Source organism: Marmota marmota, unplaced genomic scaffold (genome assembly GCF_001458135.2).
Source record: "Marmota marmota marmota unplaced genomic scaffold, marMar, whole genome shotgun sequence".
NCBI classification, from domain to species: Eukaryota; Metazoa; Chordata; class Mammalia; order Rodentia; family Sciuridae; genus Marmota; species Marmota marmota.
This window is the reverse complement of record NW_026000174.1, coordinates 43,447,389-43,466,827: the sequence shown is the minus strand read 5'-3', so window position 1 is coordinate 43,466,827 and position 19,439 is coordinate 43,447,389. Positions and strand designations below refer to the sequence as shown.

The window sequence follows — 19,439 nt, the reverse complement described above, 5'->3', positions numbered from 1 at the left end:
TAAAGATACTTTGCTGGTTGTCCTATAGATAGCAGGTAATCTGTTTTTGCCTATGAATGACTTATTACATAATTTTGTGACAAGATGCTTTCTTTTGGAGTTCCAGTTTTCCTTTGGTTAAAATGAGGAAATTGAACTACATTAGCATTTTCCAAACAAGACCATTTTGTGAGGCAATAACATATATACATTTTCTACTCAAGATGACAGGAGTGAGCAAGTAGAACAAGCAGAAGAAGTATGAATAAAAGAGTGTAGGGAGAATATGGAAAAACTGAATTGGAAATAATGAATGAGATAGATGACCTTTACAGTATTATTATTTCATTATTTTGTCATTAAATATAAACTTTATAGGATTTGATACCAGTTCTTCTTACAGAACTGAAGCTTAATTTTATTAGGCCTTACCTAATCACACTTACAAAAGGGAACTAAATTTCCAGACCTTTGAGTGTATATTTATCTTTCCATAAGGAATTTTTAGGCATTTGAATGATTTTGTCATCTAGAGAAGGAGAGAAAGACATGTAACAACAAAACAAAGGTCTCAGAGTTGGGAAGGTGAAAAAAGCATCCTCATCAACAATGGTACTGGAACAACTGGACATTCTTATAGGAAAAAAAAAAAGATTCTAAATACAAACTTATATCCTTTACAACTCAAAATGGATCACAGACCAAAACTATAAAACCCCTAGAAGATAACATAGGAGAAAATCTAGATAACCAGAGGTTTGGTGATCACTTTTTAGATAAAAACAGCAAAGGCATGATTCATGAAAGAACTGATAAGCTGGCCTTCATTAAAATTTAAAACTTCTCTTTGAAAATTACTGTCAAGAGAATGAAAGATAAGTCACTAAAAGAAAATATTTGCATTAGGTGCATGTGATAAAGGACTGCTATCTGAAATATAGGAAGAATTCTTGAAACTTAATAAGAAAACAACTCAAATAAAAAAAAACGGGTCAATGATCTTAATAGGCAACTCATCAAGGAAGATATACATACAGATATACATACAGAATATCAGCATATGAGAAGATGTTCCACAATATATATCATCAGGGAATCACTTTAAAAATACCACCACACACCAATTTGAATGACCAAAATCTGGAAAACAGACACCACTCAATGTTGGTGAAAATGAGGAGCAACAGGGACTCTCATTTATTCCTGGTGGGAATGCAAAATACTACAACAATGATGGCAGATAGTTTGGCTGTTTCTTACAAAAACAAACTCTTACCATATGATGCAGCAATCATGCTCCTTGGTATTTACTGAAAGTAGTTAAAAACTCATGTATATACAAAACTTGCATACAGGTATTTATAGTGGCTTTATTCATAATCCAAAACTTGGAAGCATCCAAGGTGTTTTTTAGTAGGTGAGTTGAGAAATAAATTGGTATATCCAGGCATTGGAATATATTCGGTGCTTAAATAAATTAGCTACTAAGTTATGAAAAGACATGAGAAAAACTTAAATTTAAATAAGGCAGATGATCCTGCAATGCCTGTGTGATTCCAACACTATGACATTCTGGAAAATGTAAAACTATGGAGACAATAAAAAGACCTGGGGTTGCCAGGGGTTAGGAAAGACGGAGGGATGAAAAAGCAGAGCACAAAGATTTTTAGGACAGTGAAAATACTCTGTGTGGTACTATAATTATAAATACATGTCATTATACATTTATACAAATCCATAGTCTGTATAACACCAAAAGTAAATGCTTGTATACATTGTGTATTTTGGGTGATAAAGATGTGTCAGTGTAGGTTCAGGAGTTGTAACAAATGTACCATTGTGGTGAGAGATGTAGATAGTGGGGAGTCTATGGGACATTTCTGTACCTTCCTCTCAATTTTGCTGTAAAACAAGCTCTTAAAAACAACATTAAAAAATATTTATTTAGTTGTAGATGAACACACAGTATCTTTATTTATTTTTATGTTTTGCTGAGGATTGAACCCAGTGTCTCACACATGTGAGGCAAGCACTTTATCACTGAGCTACAGCCCCAGCCCCTGAAAACAATATTTTGAAAAAGCATCCCTGAATGGAATTAGAAGAATTTTTATTACCAAAATATTTTTCCTTTCCCCTCTATTTTTTATAATTTAAAATATTTTTTGTAGTGTGAAAGTTAATACTTTTAATTATTTTTGGAAAATTTAAGCCATTATCACTTCAAGAATTACTTTCCCCAACAATTTTTATATTTTCTCCTTTCTACCTTCTAAAAAGAAATATATATTGAGTCTTCTTACCTTATGTCTCTATACATTGTACACTTTCTATTTCTTTATCTTGGTGGATTGGCTGCATTTTATGTAATTTCCTTAGATCTACTAGTTCACTAATTCTTTTTTTTTTTTTTAGAGAGAGAGAGAGAATTTTAAAATATTTATTTTTAAGTTTTCGGTGGACACAACATCTTTATTTTATTTTTTTATGTGGTGCTGAGGATCGAACCCAGCACCCCGCGCATACCAGGTGAGCACATTACCACTTGAGCCACATCCCCAGCCCTAGTTCACTAATTCTTAATTGAGTTTTATTTACTGTGTAATTTATCCATTAAGTTTTTAAAGTTCATGACTACAGTTTTCTTCTATAGGTTCTATTTGGTGCATTTTCACACTTGCCTTTTAATAGTGTCCTATACATTTCTCATACTTTTTATTATATTTTTTATGACTTTAGTAATTTTAAAATAACTTTTATATTTTTAATATTCGTCTGCTATTGGGGGGTACACATATTCCTGTTTGCAGTGGCTGCCTGCTGCCTCCTCATTTTCAGTGTTCATTTTTATTGTAGTTCATAAATTTTAAATTGTGAGCTCACTTCAATGAAAATTATACTTTTTTGGTGAAATTTTGTTGTGGAATTCTTTCTACAGAGCTCTGCTATATTTCCTTCTGCTTTGAGACTTAAAGGTCTTACTGATTAGTCTACATTTGTTTTGTTAATCTATCATCTTAGAATATATACACCATGCAGGGGTGTGTATATTAGGCCTTTATACACTTTTGTGCTCCAAGTTTAGGTTTTTCAATTTTTCGTGGAATAATTTTTGGTTTTGACCCAGAGATCCAGACAAACATAAGCTTTGTTCTGCTGGTGGGCTGTTTTTCTTGTTCTTCTTTGCCAGAGTTAGCAGCTCTTTTAGCATCTCTCTTTAAAAAAACATTTTTAGTTGTAGATGAACACAATATCTTTAAAATTTTTTTTGTAGTTGTAGATGGACAGAATGCCTTTATTTTATTTGTTAATTTTTATATGGTCCTTAGGATCAAACCCAGTGCCTCATGCATGCTAGGCAAGTACTTTGCCACTGAGTTACAGCCCCAGCTCCTGAGCCACAACTCCAGCCCCTAGTGTCTCTTTTTTATACCAGTTTTTCTTAATTGTTGTTCCAGATCTCTTGGCTCTCTGCTCATAACTTAACCATTAGAGCCTATGCCTGAGTTTAGTGATTCCTAGGTTACCAAAGCATCAGTTTGTACTGATGAGAAAACTTTTGAGTTTTCTTTCTTGTTTCTAGCATATGGGAATTTGCGTTTCTCTCTCTCTCTCTCTCTCTCTCTCTCTCTCTCTCTCTCTTTTTTTTCTTTTTGATATTGGGAATTGAACCATGGTGCTTAACCACTTAGCCACATCCCCAGTCCTTTTTTATATTTTATTTAGAGACAGGGTCTTGGGATTCAAAAACATATTTGTATTGGGGGACCCTCACATATAACTTCCTTGTTTTTTAAATACTCTCTCAAATCCAACATTTGAATAAAACAACTTTTTTCTTCAATATAAAAATGAACTTTTTTAGATAAAATAAACCAGTACAATGACCTTGTCTGTTTTAAACTAAAGCCAACATAACAAGAAATCTTAAAAAAAAAAAAAAGATAAATCTGAAAGGAAAACTCAGAAAAGAACATTCTTACACTGGCCTAACTTGTATTTTTAACCGGAAAAACCTTTATTTGCCTAATCACCTAAATTGATAAGTATGCTTAGTAATACAATCCATGTTTAATGCAGAATACAATATATTATACTTTAGAGTCACAAGGATGACATCTGTGTGATAATTATAAAACTTACTCTACATTTTTGAGTTCTCAATCCAAACATATAGATTAGGACAGGTCACTTTATTGCTGGAAACATTCATGGAAGGGCCAGGTTCCTCATAAAGACAAAAAGTTTGATTGGTAGTTGGGCAGTCTCCGCTCACATCAGCAGAATTATAAGGAGTCAAGAGGCAATCAAAACAAAAGGAGATTAGCCAACTTGTGAGTGGCCCCACATTAGAGTGCATAGCTTATCAGGATCAAGGCTGGCATTTGTGAACAGTTAACTTCATAATAGCACACTGTGGGCATTACTGATTTCATCCTGGAGTATTTGAAAATACTTTATGGTCAAATGACAGCCTGCAAGTAACAGTATGCATTCCTTCTCCTTGAGCACCAAGTCTAAATCTAAAATGATAAAGGGGACTTATTTAGTCTAAAGGCAGAAAATCCTTGCAGCAGTGTTTCTAGAATTTCACAAAAATAAAATAGCAGCTAATGTCTCTTCAGCTTCTTGGCTTTTTGACGTTTCATTTCTTCTTCACGTCTCATTTCCTCTAAGTCCTCCTGCATACCTAGTCTTAAACTCTTTACTTCTTCCTTCTGCTCTTTCCAACTACTCTCCATGTAACATAAGGCATAATCACTTTCAACTTTGTATTTTTTTCTTTGGTCAGAGCCAAAGATTTCTCAAATGTGCTTGGATATTTCTTCCTGAGGTTTTCCTTCATCTTCAATGAAATCATTCATTTCAGAGTCACATTCATCATCATCCTCTTCTTCCTCATTTCCTCACTGCCTTCTGTATCCAGTAGGGAAGGGAAGTCTTTGAGGACCTTGGTCAGATCTGTAGCTAGAAAACATTCATCTGTTCATTGCTGGTTCCACTAATAATATTCTTGGAAGATATTGTTTCTGTGACAACAGTACACTTGGGCTTCAAAGGGTGACCTGGGCTATTAACTATTCACACAAGTCGTAAGCCTCTTACAGGTCTTTCAGGGTTTGAACTATTGATAGTCCATCTAGCTGGAACTGAACCACTTATGAATCGTCCAGGCCCACTGACTGGCCACTCAGGGGGTCCTGGGGCACTCACTGGTTGTTGAAGGTCATATGGACTGTTTATAGGTTGCCCAGAGCCTCTAGAGCTGCCCACAGGTCTCCCAGAACTACCTGAGACACTAATGGGTTGCCCGGGGCCATTGAACTGCTTGTAGGTTGTCTAGGGCTATTTGTACCAGTGACTATTCTCCCAGAGGGATTCAAGTTACTGTCTAGCTTCTTGGTCTCATGACTGAGCACTGAGGTCCTGAGCTGGAGCTACCATTACGGTGTCTTGGCACAAGGCCAGAACTAATTGTGGGCCTAGCAGTCCCTGGGCTGGGTTTCACAGGGGCTGAGTTGGAGTTACTGACTCACTGCCTGGCACCTGGACGCTTAGCTTCATTGTGGGGGTGACCAATGGCCCAGACTTGGAATGGCTAATATGAGAAGGATGAAATTATTTGTGTTCAGTAGTAGATTTCTGAGTCCCATTGGCAGAAGTCTTTGGTGCTGGTGAACAGGTCTGTCATGACTTCATGAATTGAGGGTTGGGAACTATATAGCCCGATCCTGCCTTGGTCCTCTCTCCTAGCATAGATTTGGGTGAAGACACTAATAAGTGTTTCTCATGGGCTGTGCTAGGTCTGGATTTCTTCTCAGTATGAGGAAAGGACATTCCTTTAGAAGAAGGATGACTGTCCCCAGAATCTTTGCTAAGTTTTGTGCACACTCTTTCTTTCTGAGAAGGTGCCATTTTGGACACAGTTGGAAGTAAGGTAGTTTTGTATTTGTCTCAATTTTCTTTTTCCTGTGTTTTTGTTCCAGGAATTCTTGCTCTCTAAGTTCTTCTTCAGTCCTAGGCTGCTCTTCTAATTTCTTCACTACCTTTATCTCCACTGGTTCCAACTTCTTTTTATCAGCCAGCCTCAGTATAATTAGTGAAGTTCATGGGTGGTGGGGCACTTTAAGGGGGACTTTTGGCTTGCTTTCAACTTCAGGAGGTACTTGCTTTTCCTCATATTCCTGCTTTGACTCTGCTTGATTGTATTCTAAAAATTCATATTCTTCTTTCATCTTGTACTCTTTTTCAGTTGCCTGACTGATGTGGTCTTCCATTGCCTGCCTGTTCTTTAACTTTTCCTCAGTAGAATCCCATTGTAGCCATGGAAATTATTCTTTGTCCTCTTGAGCATAGCTCTTGCCTTCTTGTCATGTTTGAGCTCAATTCGTTTTTTTCACTAGTTCTTCTTTTCTCCTTTTCTAAGGCTTTTTGTCTGAGCTCCTCTTCTTTCCTTCTAAGAAAAGCTTATATGGCTGCTAATTGGACACCTTTAACTTTTGGGTCTTTCTTTGGAGTTCCCACTGCTAAACTATATCTTTTTGGCCCATTGTTGACACCTTATCCTTTGGAAGCTATCAGGAGAATTTTCCTGAAGTCCATGTTTGGCCAGGGAGCAGAGGTGACTGCTATGCCAAGGGCTTTCTTAAACTATTTTTTTTAATGCTGTAATTTCAAATAGTTCATTCCACAAAGTTTTTTAAATGACTTATTTTTCTTCAAAACTATCATAAGCTTACACAGAGTTTATTGTTCCTCAACAGTTTGAGAATAATTTGCGATTCTGTTACTATGTCACCCCTATACTGTAGTATATTTTTCTTACAATCAAGGACATTCTCTTTTTTTGTGTGTGGTGCTGGGGATTGAACCCAGAGCCTTGTGCATGCGAGACAAGCACTCTACCAACTGAGCTAGATCCCCAGACCCAAGGACATTCTTTATAAAACTATAGCACAATCATCAAAATTGGGAAGTTATTATTGGTACATAACTATAATGTTCAAGAACCATTCAAGTTTCATCAGTTGTCCCAATAAAGTGTTATATAGCAAAATAATCCAGTTTAGAATCCCCTGTTGCATTTATTTGTCATAGCTGTTTAATAATTTCCAGTATGGAAGAGTTCCCCAGTCTTTGTTTGATTTTTATAACTTTGATACTGTTAAAGATTATAGACCAATTAATTTGTAGACTGTGCCTCAGTTTCTGACTAACATTTCTTCTTAATCAGATTTAGTTTACATATCTCTGGCAGGACTATCACAGAAATAGTGCTGTGTTCTTAATATTAAATTATATCAGAAAGTTCATGCTTTCACATTAATATTTAAAGTAGTATCTGACAAGTTTCTTCTCTGAAAAGTTACCCTTTCCCTCTTTGTAACTGAAGTATTTTGTAGGGAGGTACTTTGAAACTATATGAATATCAATTTTTTAAAAAATGTGTTTATTTTTATATATTTAAATATCAATATAAATTTAGTTTATTATTTTATTCAATGGATTAAAAACTGTGACTGTCATTTATTTTGATGCTCATATTATTTTTTTGGACAGCAGGAGTCCATTTAAGCTAGTTTTGACATGTCTTTATAGTATTTTAGCATTTTTATGATTTCATTTTTTAAAAAATATTTGTTAGTTGTCAATGGGCCTTTATTTTATTTATTTATGTGGTGCTGAGAATCGAACCCAGTGCTTCACACATGCTAGGCAAGTGTGCTACCACTGAGCCACAACCCCAGTACCCATTTTTATGATTTCAGATAAAAATAAAATATGTCAGAATACGTTGTACTTTACATGGTCTTTTCCTGGAATGAATCATTTCTCCATGTTGAACTGGTTCCTGTTAGTGGAGAAATGGTATGTAGAAGATAAGATCTGAGTACTATTATACATATTAGTATGGGGTATCTATCACTTCTTCTGACCCCCTGAATACAGCAAGAGAATATATGTATGTCTTTATATACATATGCACATTTACAATTATCTTATTTCTACATCAGTTTTTATATATTAAAAATCATGAATTCATACCATGCCCACTGTAGTCTAAAAGCTCATTGTAGTTTATTTCCTTCCTGTAAATTAGACCTTTCTGTTCTTTCAGTGAAAATTTTGAAATTTCATTACTTTTAATATATTTATTTATTTGATAAATCACCATATGTGTAACCAGTCAATCATTCTGCTGTCCCCTCCTTCCTCTGGTGGATGCCTTCCTTTCCCTGAGTAGAATCTGATACCTTGAGATGGGATGTCCTATTACATTTTTTGGCCTTATTCATATATTTTGCCTTAGCCATCTTTTTGTTCTTTCTTTTAGTACTGGGGATTGACCTAAGGCTTCATGTATGCTAAACACTTGTGCTACCACTGAGTTACATCCCTGGCCCTACCCTGCTCATTCTCTGACTGCCCACAATAGACTCTCCTCCTTCTCACCAGGAATCATTTTTTCATCATTCAGGCCTGATAGATACCGTGTTCTGTAATGCTATAGTCATGACTTCCTCACCACTTCTTCACAGACTCCCTACTTTGTTCTGCCTCATCTAGTGGGTTTAGGATTGAATTTTTTTTTTCAGAAAGAGAAAAAGATTAAACGTTTTTAACATTGTGTTTCAGGGACCTTTATTTCCAATTAACATAAATCCAATTAATGGAAAATTAATAGGAAAACAGTTTTTCTCTAAAGAAGTAAGCATTTTAGCTATTCTTAATTTCCATAAAATAAGGAATTACCATAATAATAAACATCTGTATGTCATTTTTGAGATTATCTTCTGTAGTTAATACATTAATTAGTATCAGTATAGTTTTATTCTTATATTAGAAAGACAGCTGTATTAGACATTATAAAGCAATTCATATGTGATTTTTAGAATTAAAAAATGAAAAATTAAATGTAGCATACATAAAAAGATTGTATGTCAATCTAATTCCATTACTTTCAAACTTGACATGTTTAAAAGGAAGCCATAAAATCCCCCTTTTTTCAATTGCATATTTTTTCAGTTCACTTAACTCCATCAGCTACAAACACTGTAGGCCTTTCACCTAGATTATTGCAGTAGCCAGTTAACTGGTTTTCCTTCCTCAACTTCTGTTCCCTTTTAGTGTTAACATGACATCAGAGTGATCCTTAAAAAAAAAAAAAAAAAAGGTCAGCCTATGTTACATTTATGCTTGGAACTTTCTGCTTCATTCCTTGTTAAAACCTAAATACTTATCACATATTATAAAGCTTGCAATGATTTGGGTTTTTCTGCTTTCTCTTACCCGTCTCTAAACTTGTCTTTGGCTGTTCTTCTCCTACCTACTTCCTCCCAACCACATGGGTATCCCTACTGTTCTTTAAACATACCAAGTATTGTCCCCATTAGGGCCTTTGCATTTGCTGAAATTCTCTTCCTTCTCTCCAAGTCTTTACTCAGAAGTTGCTTTCTCAAAAAGGTCTTTCCTGACCATCCTATGTAATCTTCTTCCCTGATCTGTTATTTTTCTTTAGCACTTATTAATATCTAATATACCATATGTTTCAACTTATTTATGATATGACTTACCCAGAATTTAAATTGTGCAGGATTTTTGTGGTTCCAGTGTATATCTTCATCAATGTTTTGCCTACAATGAACATTCAGTATTTGTTGAAGAAATGAGTCACACGTTTAGTCAATTCTACTAAAATGAAATAAAATGATCAGCTCATTCATGAAAGTAGGCTAACAATTTAATTCATAGGAAATGTGAAGTAATCATTGTATTTTTGTTTAAAATTTAACAAATGTAAATAGGGTTTAAGAAATTGAGCACTTAAATATGTAAATCAGTGGATGTGTAACTGATGTGATTCTGCAATCTGTATACAGGGTAAAAATGGGAGTTCATAACCCACTTGAATCAAAGTGTGAAATATGATATATCAAGAACTATGTAATGTTTTGAACAACCAACAATAAAAATTTAAAAAAAAAGAAATTGAGCACTTATAATGGCTGGTTGGAGTTTAACTTGGTCAGTCACTATGTAGTTAACTACTATGTAGCAATTTTTAAAAGCCTATGAAAATGAACAAATCTCAAGAATTTCACTTTTTTCAATTTGTCCTGCTAAAATGAGTAACTACAAAATTCTAGGTATAAGTATGTTTATTTCAGAATAATTCATTATACTAAAAATGGAATACTGGGTAAAGCCATACAAATGAGAACAATTAGGTAAAGTTAAATTAATGTGTATCCATTGAAAAGTTAAGTTGAAGTTGGGTGAGTTGGTGCATGCCTGTAATTCCCAATACTCCAGAGGTTGAGGCAGGAGGATTGCCAGCCTCGGCAGCTTAGTGTGATCCTACCTCAAAACAAACAAACAAAAACAACAACAATAAAAGGCTGGGATTTAGCTCAGTGGTAAGTCAACCCTGGTTTCAATTCCCAGTACCAAAAAAAAAAAAAGGTTATGTTGTATATTTGTCCTAGAAAGCCATTTATTACATATTAAGTTAAAATAATATTTATTATCATCACTTCCTTCTGAGCCTCTTTTAAACTATAAATGCATAGAAAAAGGTTGCTAAGTTGCTGAGGCTGGCCTTGAACCTGCCTCAGCCTCCCAAGTTACTGGGATTTCAAGTGTGTGCCACTGTGCCTGCTGGTTATCACTCTTTAACATACTTTTTACTTATATTTGTTAACCAACACTCCCTCTAGAAAGAAAACATTTTGCGGGGGTTTGTGTTGGTTGTACTATGGATTGAACCCAGGAGTGTTTTGCCACTGAACTATATCCCCAGCCCTTTTTATTTTTTGAGACAGGGTCTCACTAAGCTTCCTAGGCTGGCCCCAAACTTGGGATACTCTTCCTTCAGCCTCTAGACTCTCTGGGAGTCTCTGGGATTACAGGCATGCACCTACTTTAAAGAAAGCTTCTTAAGAGTAAGGGCTTTGAGCTGCATACAGTGGCGCACACCTGTAATACCAGTGGCTTGAGAGGCTGAGGCTGGAGGATCTTGAGTTCGAAGCCAGCTTCAGGCGTTAAGCAACTCATTGAGACCCTGTCTCTAAATACAAAATACGGTTGGGGATGTTACTCAGTGGCCAAGGGCCCTTGAATTCAATCCCCAGTACCTGCCCTGCCCCCCCCCAAAAGGGGCAAGAACTTTTGTTTTGCTTGCTGCTATATCTCAGGAACCTAGGAAAAAGTCTAGCACATACATATGCTATGAATATGTGTTGAATAAAAGAATGTATTGTTTTTGTTATAAGGAAGAGGGTTATTGTAAATAAAATTTTGAAAAAAAAATCACCAAAAACTGTGCATAGAAATAAGTGCCTAACTTTACAGCATGCAGTTTTGATATCACAGGGAATTTGTGGTAAAGAATTTTAATGAGATTTTCCCTCTCTATTTTTCAAGGTTTCTAAATATTCTTTACAGAAGAAAGTGAGTGAAATGGTAAGAAAGTTACAAAATACCTGTTTTTTTTCACTTGGATTAGTACATAAGATGCATAGTAATTTTGTGAATGTAAATATGATATTTATAGTAAAAAATGGAATACTTAAAACTGGATATTGCTGTCCCCTGTAAAGATCTGACATAATTTAAATACTGTATAATTTAAATTATTTTACAAAGTTACTTGCAGATTACATGGTATTTATATTTTATAGAATAAATTCTAAAAACTATTATTTTAATGTTTTTTTCCTACATATTTATGGAAAAAAATAGTTATTGTAGACTGAAAAAATTGAAATACATATTGGGGTATGGCATTCATCCTTTAAAGTTCTACATTTAGAATGCAGAACTCATTATTTATTATTCAACAAGTATTTATTGTGAATTTCTTTTTCCTTATATATAAAAAACTAATATTTTTGTTTTATAGCATAATATTTTATAGAATATTTACTTTGATATTCTCCTTTTCTAGTCCAATTTATTCAGAAGTATTTTTTGTGCATGTGTTGAACAAAATTCTTTTATATCCACTTAAATCTTCAAAAGACTTCTTGAGTGGGTTTACACTATTTCAGTCTTCATTGGAGCAAACTGTAAAGTAAGAAAAATTAATTTTTGAGTATGGCTTATATATATAAATATGGGTGTGTGTAAGAAATCAGAGGTCATTCCTTATGATATTAAATATAAAAACATAAAGTAAGTATTTTGCTTCTTTAAATTGTTTTGGTCTGTTATAAAATAAAAGAGCCCATAGAAAGATTGCTAAGCTTGATTGAATAAAAGATGTGAAAATTCTGTTGCTGTTCAACTGGAAAGAATAAAATAATATTGTCAGACTATTTTAAACTGTGATTTTAATTAAGAAGCTGAAAAACTAGATTCCACTTTAGCTTTAAGTACCATGACATTTGTTCTGAAAGTCATCTTCAACGCTACAGTGATTTTACACAAAATATAGTGAAATTGAATAATGTGCCCTTTGACCTGGGAGATAAGGCTACAAGTTAAAGATCAAAGGCAACATATAATGTGTTTTGTTTTATTTCAGTTTAAAATTTGATTAAACAGATACTTAAAATCTTAAAAAAAAACATGGAATCATGTATTTTACCTATTCTAGTTTTTGGTCATACTTCGAAGCTTTTTGTTATTGTGAATTATAACCTCTTAAAATACCAAAATTAATATTTGAGTTACAATATTTTTTCTGATAGTTGTTCAAAGCATTTATACCATTTTTCACTTAAAGTAATTAGATATTGATATGTATATTTAATATTCCATGATCACTCTGGCTGAATATTTATATTTCTTATTTAAAAGTTAAAAATAATATTTTTTCTAAACATTCTTGGATATATTTATCTTACATTATAATTCTTTTATTATTATTTTTTCTGTTTTTATATAATTTACATCCTTCTTTTCATTCAAAGTTAATCTTATTTTATTTGTAGTGGTACATTATTCTTTTATATTATTTGTCTTTATGGGTACGACAAGGTCCAAGATAGCCACTATAATAGTGCCAAGGAGAGACTTTGGGAAGCAATAAAGTCAAATGTCTTAAAACAAATTATTTCAGAAAAGTAGTAAGCAACTTTTAAAGAAGTTCATGATCTGCTATAGGTGAGCACTAAACTACTACAAATTTCTGTCTTCTAGGAATTCAGTAAATTAATTTTCTTATAAAAGTGGTGATACATTTCTAGATAAATTAACATATCATATATAAATCAAAAGATTTGTTCATCCCTACCCAAATCACCCTTTGGAAAAAAATCATAGACATTACCAATAAAATAATACAGCAAAACATGTTAAAGAAAAGCTTTAGAAAATTGAGTTAACTATCATTGTGATTTGGTCACTGAAAAAAATCTCTCCTGTTGTTTGCAGTAATTACTGTGCAGATAATATATTGTGTAACTGAATTTATTGGTGGCTGTGTTGTATGCCTGTGTAAGTTAATTCTGCTTATTTAAGGAAGTAAAAACTTATCAAACCACGTTTAAGTCATATTTATTTCTCAGATTTTTATTAAAGCAAAATTTCAATATTGAAGCTTTTGATATTATTGAGAATAATCACATTTTCTTTCAGAGTAGAATGTTTTTAGACTGAAGACTTGTCTAGAAATAACTTCAGGATAATAAATATTGTGTTTATCTGTACACATGTACATTAGCAGTGTAACTTACTTTTGTAAGTAGTATTTGCCTTACATCTTTAGATTAGAAAGGTAAAACTATCTTAAGAAAGATGCTTTTGCGTTTTAAAAATTGAATTTTATAACTCCATTAAATTAGTTTGGGTTCATATTGAAGAAGTTAGAAGTTGCAAAATTGAAAATTAAGAATACATGAAGTTTATCTTTGGATTTTTATCTTTTCCTCTAAAATTTATTTATAGCTAACTGTTTTAAGGAAGTTAATTTTGTCTCCAAAAATTAGTTTCCTTAAGTAAATGGGAAAAGGGGGACATTGTACAGCTAGGTCTTTTATTAGTAAATGTATATTTAAAAATCATGTATAAATATTATTTTGAAATAATACTATTACTATTACTATTTTAAATGCATCAAGGCTTTAAAGTAAACTTTATGTCTCTGCACACATATACACACACATAATTATGCATATGTTGTCCTCTTTTCTAATATTGATTTCAATAGGTTATATTTGTTTTAAATTAGGTACATATGTGTTTAGAAAGCAGTACATCTGACATTATTTTCTTGGACTAAGTCTTGCATCGAATAATAAAATTATATAAAAGAAAAAATAATTTACATCAATTTAAGAGGTAAAAAGAACAAAACCAATATGTACTTAACTATTAGTCATCTCAGAAATCTCATGAAATCAAAGGGGTATCAGTAGAGAAACGGGACTGGGGTGTGAACAGAGGGGGGAAGTGTTGGGGAGTGATTTGGCCAAATTATATTGTTATATCATATGCATGTACGAATGTGTAACAACAAATCCCATCATTATGTACAACTATAATGCACCAATAAAAAATGTGAAAAGAGAAAAAATTTAAAAAGAGAGTTCTTTTAATTGAAGGTAATGGGACCCTTATTGTACTATAAGTAGGATCCAGTCTTTTTTTTTTTTTAACCAATTATTTCTCCAGTTTAAGTAGGTTTTCTACTCAACTGTATTGCCTTTCTATCACAGAAATATTGTCTTTACCATTTCATTTTTAATGTAGTGAGAAGGTACTATATTCATTAAAATTAATCTCAGAAAAATTACCTGAGTTGCACACCAAAATTATACTTGCAAATGAAGGCACAAAGAATCAAAACCATGCTCTGGTTAGGTGCTAATTATTCATGTGATTTAGACAAAGAAAAAATGATTTCCTAGGGTTCTAAGACTATTGCTTTAATATCTTCCTACTTTATTTATTGCTAGGCTGATTAACTTTTTATAAATAAAAGTTGATGTTGAAAAAGAAAGAAAAAGACATTGTAAACAAAAGAAATATAAAATGAAATTGACTATATTTATTCCAGGGGAAAGGAAAGTTTGCTTTAGTTTTATACAGATTTAGAAATATCTGCTAACTAATCATTTTTTTTCTATTGTGTACTCAGCACTTTTTCATAACTTTTATTTTTGGTATATTATTAACAAGAGTTGTTTACCACTATATATATTTGTTTGTTTGTGTGTATGTGTGTGTATGTGTGTGTGTGTGTGTGTGTGTGTGTGATACATATAACATTTATTCTTTAAAAATAGGAACAAAATGTCCAGTTACATCTTTTGGCTAAAGGTGATTATCATAAACAACTGAATGAAATTGAGAAATACTATGCTACAATAACAAAACAATTTGGATTGGTAAAAGAGAATCATGGAAAGTTAGAACAAAATGGTAGGTGCTATTTTGTTTAAACTTACATGTTCAAGAAGGAATATTTAAATAGATTTTATCATGAATAAACTGAATTTACTTGACATTAGTAGTAGTAAATGGCACTTTAACATTAAATTAAATAAAAATTATTTAAATTACATTGGAACTGTTTTCCTGTCTGTGTTCATGGTATTTTCTTTGAAATATATGATGAATATAATATTTTCCTAATGTCTTTGATGTTACAGTACAAGAAGCAATAAAATTAAACAAAAGACTTTCAACTTTAAATAAAAAACAAGAATCTGAAATATGCAGTTTGAAGAAGGTATGATTGATATAATTTTATAGTATTGAATAAAAAAATTATACTCTAAGGTGGGTGCAGTGGTGCATGCCTGTAATCCCAGTGACTTGGGAGGCTGAGGCCAGCCTCAGAAATTTAGTAAAGTCCTAAGCAACTTACTGAGACCCTGTCTCAAAATAAAAACAAGGGCTAGGGATGTAGCACAGTGGTAGAGTGCCCCTGGGTTCAATCCTCAGTAAATATTAATTAATTATAGTCTAAAATAATCAGTCTTATGGAATATTATTAGAAAACAGTTTGGTAGAATTTTTTTGATAGAACATGATTCATAAATTTTGAATTACGATTCTAGTACATTTAATAATTAATTCCAATCCATTCAAAAATTGTTTTGACTTATAATCAGTGACTTGAATTTTTTAAGTTAATTTATTTATTTATTCTAATTAGGTTATATATGACAGCTAAATGCTTTTTGATTCATTGTACACAGTTGCCACACAACTTTTCATTTTCTGATTGTACACGATGTAGTGTTGCACAATATGCGCAGTCAGACATGTACCTAGGGTAATGATGTTCATCTCATTCCACCATCTTTCCTATCTCCATTCCTCCTTTTCCCTCTCTCCCCTTTGCCCCATCAAAGTTCCTCCATTTTTCCCATGCCCTCCTCTGCATTATGGATCATTATCCACTTCAGAGAGAACATTTGGCCTTTGGTTTTGGGGATTGGCTTATTTGGCTTAGCAAGATCTTCTCCAACTCCATCCATTTACCTGCAAATGCTATTTTATTCTCTTTTAATGCTAAGTAATATTTCATTTTTATTTAATGCTGAGTAATATTCCAAAGTTTTTTTTATCCATTCATCTATAGAAGGGCATCTAGGTTGGTTCCACAGTTTAGCTATTGTGAATTGAGCTTCTATAAACATTGATGTGGCTGTGTCACTATATTATGCCAATTTTAAGTCCTTTGGGTATAGACTGAGGAGAGGAATGGCTGGGTCAAATGGTGGTTCCATTCTAAGTTTTCTAAGGAATCTCCATATTGCTTTCCAGATTGGTTGCACCAATTTGTAGTCCCACCAGCAATGTATGAGTGTGCCTTTCCCCCACATCCTTGCTTAGAGTTATTGTTGTTTGTATTCTTGATAGCTGCCATTTTGACTGGTATGAAATGAAATTTTAGAGTAAATTTTGATTTGCATTTCTCTAGTTGCTAGAGATGTTGAACATTTTTTCATATATTTGTTGATTGACTGTGTATCATCTTCTGAGGAGTGTCTATTCAGCTTCTTAGCCCATTTATTGATTGGGTTGTTTGTTTTTTTGGTGTTAAGATTTTTGAGTTCTTTATAAGATTAGTGCTCTATCTGATGTGCATGTGGCAAAAATTTGTTCCCATATATATGCAGGCTCTCTCTTTACCTCATTGATTGTTTCTTTCCACTTAGAAGAGCTTTTTAGTTTGAATTCATCCCATTTATTGATTCTTGATTTTATTTCTTGTGCTTTAGGAGTCTTGTTAAGGAAGTCAGGTCCTAATTCAATGTGATGAAAATTTGGACCTACTTTTTTTCCTCTATTAGGCGCAGGGTCTCTGGTATAATTCCTAGATCCTTGATCCATTTTGAGTTGAATTTTGTACATAGTGAGAGAAAGGGGTTTAGTTTCATTTTGCTGCATGTGGATTTCCAGTTTTCCCAGCACCATTTGTTGAAGAGGCTATCTTTTCTCCAATGTGTATTTTTGGCACCTTTGTCTAGTATGAGATAACTGTATTTGTGTAGGTTTGAGTGACTTGAATTTTTATGGTGATGTGAATAGACAGTGAACATTTACTGTATGTCAGCTTCATTAGCACCATTCATTCATTCATTCAGTATTTATTTAGTGACTTATAGGTTGACAGCCAGTGTCTCCATGGAGGGTTTTTCTTCTTGTGAAAGGTGTAAGCCACCTGAGAAATTAAAGTCTAGCATAATTAGTGAAGAACAAAAGACAAAGAGTCAGAAATATATTTTCCAAAGCGGAGCCCCTGATAGATCCAGTCCACACAAGAGCTGGAGCTAGACAAAAGAAAGTGGCTCCAGTAGTTTATTTAAGGCAGTACAACAAAGCCAGGGGTAAGGTTTCAAGGGTGGAGTCTTGCTTTTTGATGTCTTGGAGTCAGCAGGTTGATTGGCATCTTTTTCAGGTCACACCCATCTCAGGTGCTGTGTGGGAGATATGGCAGAGCAGAATAGGAATTCACAATATGTCTCTGGGTAGTCTTACACAGTGGAAATGTCCATAGGAAGTTCCCAGACACCAGATGTTCCTATTCACTAGGTTGCAATGCTGACAAAATTCACACACAGCCCACAGAAGGCTCACGACAGTGACTTATATTTGCCAAGTACTATGTGCCACTAAAGACCCAACTATAAAGAAAATAAAATATGTTTCTACTTTTATACGGTCTAATGTGGGGAATTAGACAGAAAACAAGTAAATATACAGATCAAATAACTTAAAACTGTCATAAGTAATCTGAAGAAAATGTCAGGATAGGATGACATAACAGGCGATTTTTATTGATTGAAGATAAAGGAGTAGAGGAAGAAAAGGAACAGTGTTTCAGGCAAGAACAGCATGTACAAAACCTTAATACAGGAAAGAGTTTAGTACATTTGAAGAACTAGAAGAAGTCTGGTATGGCTGCAGCATCATGAATAAAAGCGTCCATTGAATATTTATTGATTTGCTCTTTGAACACCAGTATCCCCTTTTCTTCTTCCTAACCTTATCCAAATTTTTGTTTTTGTTTTGCCTTCAGCTTTAGAGCTGAGCTTCAAATTGGCAGAAAACTATAAACATATTTCTTTCCTCTGGCCACAATCATTCCTTCAGGAATTAAAAATCAGGAAAAATGTAATCCCCATAGTGGCTACCAATCATGAGAGAAGCCAAAACCTGAGGAACTTAATGTGGAAGGCAGATTGGTGTGATATAAAGAAACCTGTTCTTCTACAACATGTTGAGTCCCTGCATTTTTTCCTGGCTCTAGACTTTTCAGTTATGTGAGCCAGTAGTCCCCATTAGTACTTAAGCTAGCTTGGTTAGGGATACTTGTTTTTCATTGTTTGCAACTATAAATATTCCAACTGATGCAAAGGGAGAGTTAGTATGAAAAGAAGAAATAGGTAAGGCCTTCTTTCTGTAGAGAATGACCTCTAATTTCCTTTCCCTACTCCCTTCAAAGCCTCATCTCAAATATACCACTTCAAATCATTTTAGGACTGCTTCCGTACCCCTGAGAGAATTAAGCGCCTATCCCTATTGATCTGAACATGAACAACTGAAAATGTTTTTTCAAAACATTTGTTGAGTACCATTTAAAATGCACTTAATTTGTAATTATTTATTGGTACACAAAATATTTTCTACTTTTTCCTGCAGTTCCAAAGTTATGCCTGGAAATCTTATCTATATGAATTGCATTAGTGGGCTTCCAAATCCTCTAGCTTCCTGTTGAGCAGGGCCAGTGAAGCCTGGGTAGAAGATGGGAGAAAGGAAAGAAAAGAAATCGGGGTATTTAAACCCTCTGATCCCTCTCTGTGTCATCACTTCAGGTTGGCCATGTCACTCACCAGATCACTACTTCTGTTGAATTAGCCTATTTTATACATTATTCCCTTTTTGAGTTCCAGTAACCTTCTTATTGTTTGCTAAAGTTGCTGACAGCTCCATTGATGGAACAAGGTTGTACAATCTCAATCCTTGTGACTCTTTTATATCCCGTCAACACGTTTGCAAAT

At 33.6% G+C, this 19,439-nt stretch overlaps 1 protein-coding gene and 1 pseudogene across 1 annotated transcript in view; one reads left to right on the top strand and one right to left on the bottom strand.

The window, feature by feature from the left end:
* Positions 1 to 19,439, top strand: part of Ccdc73 (coiled-coil domain containing 73) — a 123,519-nt gene that overhangs the window by 50,646 nt on the left and 53,434 nt on the right. The window contains exons 6-8 of the mRNA XM_015504950.2: positions 11,404 to 11,442; positions 15,210 to 15,345; positions 15,576 to 15,655. Of these exons, the coding sequence (XP_015360436.2) occupies positions 11,404 to 11,442; positions 15,210 to 15,345; positions 15,576 to 15,655 (255 nt within the window). The remainder of the gene's footprint in view (positions 1 to 11,403; positions 11,443 to 15,209; positions 15,346 to 15,575; positions 15,656 to 19,439) is intronic.
* On the bottom strand, positions 4,590 to 6,582 carry LOC107135731 (annotated as a pseudogene).